We start from the raw sequence: 3,866 nt of genomic DNA on the forward strand, positions 1-3,866 counted from the left end.
TCATTAACATTTAGCATCCCCCTGAAGCACATGAAGAGGAAGAAACACCACCTCAGAGCAATATAAGCAGACTTCACCTGAAGTGCTTTGTGCTGTACTGCTGAGGGAAACATTGTAGTTGGAGGCACGAATGGATGACCAGGCACTAGTTGAAGGCAGCGTGGTGTTCAAAGATGAGGATGACCCTATAATAAAGAGAAGTCAGTCACAGCACAGCGCACCACAAATGCAATAAAAGGCATGACTCGTAGTCCAGACTGAAAACGTCTGCAGAGTCAGACGAGGGACCTTCTCCACTCTTCCCAGTCCTCATCCTTGTTCCAAATGCGTGTGGTGGCAAGCACCCTCAACAGCAGCAAGGACCCTGCACTCGCTGCAAGCAAAGCTAGCTACATTACTGCAATGGCCCGATTGCCAAGTTTTGCTTGCCTGCTTTCAAACATGCTGCCTCCCTGAGCACAGAATTACATCAGAATGCAGATCAGCAGCATTCGCTCACTCCCCCCACATTCTCAGAATATCTGTTGCATTGCATCAAGTAGCAGTGCTTGAGCCAAAGATGAGCTTTTCAGCCATAAAATCCACAATACAAGAGATAAACAAGGAGATGGGCAAGTAGCAAACACATCTCCAAGTAAACAGTCTTTCTGTGTGACTGAAGGAAGATTAATACACAATTAAGTAGAAAACATAGCATCTGAACGTACCACTGTTCCTGTCCCTGAGGTGGTCGACTTCCCGCACAGTATTAATTGAAAGATTGTTTATGACACTGCCAGGAGTGACGTAAGGGTCAGTTTCAGGGTCGATGTTTGGATAACCTTTCCATGGCTCACCAGGGCGAAACTCTAGGAGCAGAGAGATTCAGAAAAGAAGCTTAGTTTGATATATATTTTTTTTTTTTTTTTTTTTTTAGGAAACAGCTGTCTAAACAATACTTCTCTTAATGACTGAAAATCCAAAACCTTTTAAGCATTTGATTTACTTAATTTCATCATCTTTTCACTTTATTCACTTCATTTCTAGATGTTCTGGTCCTGTCTCATGAGGGTAAAATCTCAAAGCAGGGAGATATATTTCTTTTTGTACAATAAAACTACTGCTCTCTGTGCTAAAAACACACCCTTAACACTCTTCTGTAGGCCGCTTCGCTGCCCCCTCCACATGTAATGACCAAGAAACACGGAAGAAACACAGCTGAAGAGTAAGAACCACGCAAAGGGCAAGCACTGGCGTTGCGTACCTGGTGGCCAGTTAACACTGCTAGAGCCATTAGGCGATTTGGCACGGGGCCAGCCATCCCCAATAGATCCAGGAGGACTGGCTGGTGAATTACTGCTGTTCATAAAGTCATATGGAACAAATGGAGACTCTTCCAGCCTAAAACCACTTGAAATAGCACCTAATGGAAAAAAAAAAGTTGTCAAATATTTGTCACAGCCAATTTTTATATACATAAATATATATTAAAAAACATGCCCTTGTAAAGCATTAATGAAACATAGAGCAGCATACTGTCATCTTATGATGTCACATTACATAGAAAGTCATACAGGAGCATATAATGTAAAATGAAACATCTCTGAATAATTCAGGAGAAAGCTGTAAGAATAATCTCCCGTTAAATAATTTCATTAAAATAGTACACTTATTAAAAGTAAAATATTAATTCAAGAGGGCAAGAGCATCCTGAGAGACCCCAACCGGGTAACAGGGGTAGTGGATATATTCTGTGATGAGAGGGCTCTTGGAAGAAACATCTACAAAATCTGAAGGATCTTTAGCTACTGCAAAACTCCAAATTCTACTCATATAACTCGGAGGAGAGGAGGCGGGGGGAATTACTGGAGGCAGAGCAAGGATCAAAAGCACTGTACAGAATCTATTTGATTATGTGCAAATCCTTTAAGGAGAAGTTTTAAAAGTTGTTAGACAGCAAAGCCAAAGACATTTTACAGTTCTGAGGGAATAAGTTACTTCTACTAGTGATTCAATGCAATATGGAGTTGAAATAATCCAATTCCTAATACTATTCAGAAAACATTACCTACATCTAAAGTAGCGCCAACACCTCTGACTTCTGTTCATCTGCAATAATCAGATGAAGTCCAGAAGTGCAGTAGCAGGATATCTCCACTAGATATCTTAAGGCAGCAAGTAATTTCATAGCAGTAAAACAGCTGACAGATCTAAAAATATCCAAACAATCTGAAGACTGAACAGTAATAGGAGACTGGATACATTTTATAACTATCTTTAGACACAGAACCTTTGTGCTATAGACTCAAATTTTAACTGGAATCGATTTCAAGCAACTGAAACAGTTGAAATGTCATATGAATCCTGATGATTGGAATGAAATATGAAGCAACCAAGTCCACCTCCTCTAAAACTAAGTACAGCAATGGTACTAGTCTATCCCTTCTAAGCTCTCCTCATTTTCAGAATGCAAACATACACATTCATAGCCAAAACCTGTAACCAAAAATGTCAGACATGACCAGAATGTATGCACACAGAGTTAAATCCCCATAAATCACCTTAAGGCCAGCAGCATTGGGGGAAAGAAAGCTAGAAAAATCTAAAGCTTTCGGTTTTTAAAATATATGAAGCATTCCAATCCAGATTAAGGTAAAGCTAGTAGCAATAGTCACATTTAAAGAAAAGTCTGGTTAAAAAGGAATTCTGCACAACATTACTACTCAGTCTCATCACATGATCACTTCTGTAAGTAAAAATATTCAAGAAAGCTATGGGCTGCTGTACAAGACATGCAGCAAGTTTGGCACAGACAGCACAACACAAATTCCGACAGCTATAAGAATCACAGTAGTTACAGCTACAGACCTAAATACAGCAAACCTGCATTTTAGACCGAGAATGTGAAAATCTGATGTGTAATGTCAAATGCTTCTTAATGACTTGTTTAACATACCATGTTTGCTGGAGTTTTGATCTAATGATGTGTTCACAGAAATGCTGTCTACTGTAGTCCATTTCCTCAGTCGAGATTGTGGCTCTTTAATACTGCTCATATCCATGTTTACATTCAAGTTTGAGTTCATTCCTAAAAACATATACAGCTTATGAAATACAGACTAAATGTTTTTCTTCTGCTAATTACCACCATTGTCCTACTAAACATTTAAGCATATTACTATGGTTATTTCATGCTTCCAAGTATCTGTTTTTGAGAAATGTTCTAGCATTTAATACAGTGAACTTACTACAGACAGAAGCTAAGCTAAGCAATGCAAAGCAGTCTGAAGTTCTCAGCTGATGTCTTCATGCAAAAATGCCAGTGGAAGAAGCCATAAGGAAATTAGAGAAACTAAAATCTAAACATCTAAAAAATGTGGCATTTCTAATACCAGTCTAGCACCAGCACAACAACTAACTGATCTCACCTGTACGAAGTAGGAGTACCGCACTTTGAAAAGCTACACTCAGCTATATAAGACACTTGTCCAGCAGGAAGGTGTGTCTGTACTCATCCCTATTCAGCAAAAGTTATGTACTGGTATTTGCAATTACAACTGTTTATTCCTGTTCTTATTCGGGCTCTTCAATGGGACACCTCGCCAGCTTCTGAACCACAGCAGCACAGATACACGATCACTTCGCATGGAACTGCACAGGTAACACTATCCTCTCCTCCATTTACCCTCTTCACACTGAATATTAAAACCACAGCAAGAAAAAACAAACAAAACTTGTCTTTGCCTGTTCTAAGCTGCTGTCTGAATTTCAAAACATTTACCTGCCAGAGAATCAACACAATGTCAACCCAAATCAGTCCAAACACCTGTGAGAATCTGTTACTTTGGGCTTGAACAATGTGCCCACACTGCTGACTTTGGCATTCC

The 3,866-nt window shown here is 39.5% G+C and overlaps 1 protein-coding gene across 1 annotated transcript in view; it reads right to left on the minus strand.

The window, feature by feature from the left end:
- Positions 1-3,866, minus strand: part of TNRC6A (trinucleotide repeat containing 6A) — a 23,814-nt gene that overhangs the window by 4,429 nt on the left and 15,519 nt on the right. The window contains exons 12-15 of the mRNA XM_010297128.1: positions 2,936-3,067; positions 1,244-1,402; positions 708-848; positions 78-185 (exon numbers count right to left, since the gene is read on the minus strand). Of these exons, the coding sequence (XP_010295430.1) occupies positions 78-185; positions 708-848; positions 1,244-1,402; positions 2,936-3,067 (540 nt within the window). The remainder of the gene's footprint in view (positions 1-77; positions 186-707; positions 849-1,243; positions 1,403-2,935; positions 3,068-3,866) is intronic.

This window comes from Phaethon lepturus, unplaced genomic scaffold (genome assembly GCF_000687285.1).
Source record: "Phaethon lepturus isolate BGI_N335 unplaced genomic scaffold, ASM68728v1 scaffold40031, whole genome shotgun sequence".
Taxonomy (NCBI): Eukaryota; Metazoa; Chordata; class Aves; order Phaethontiformes; family Phaethontidae; genus Phaethon; species Phaethon lepturus.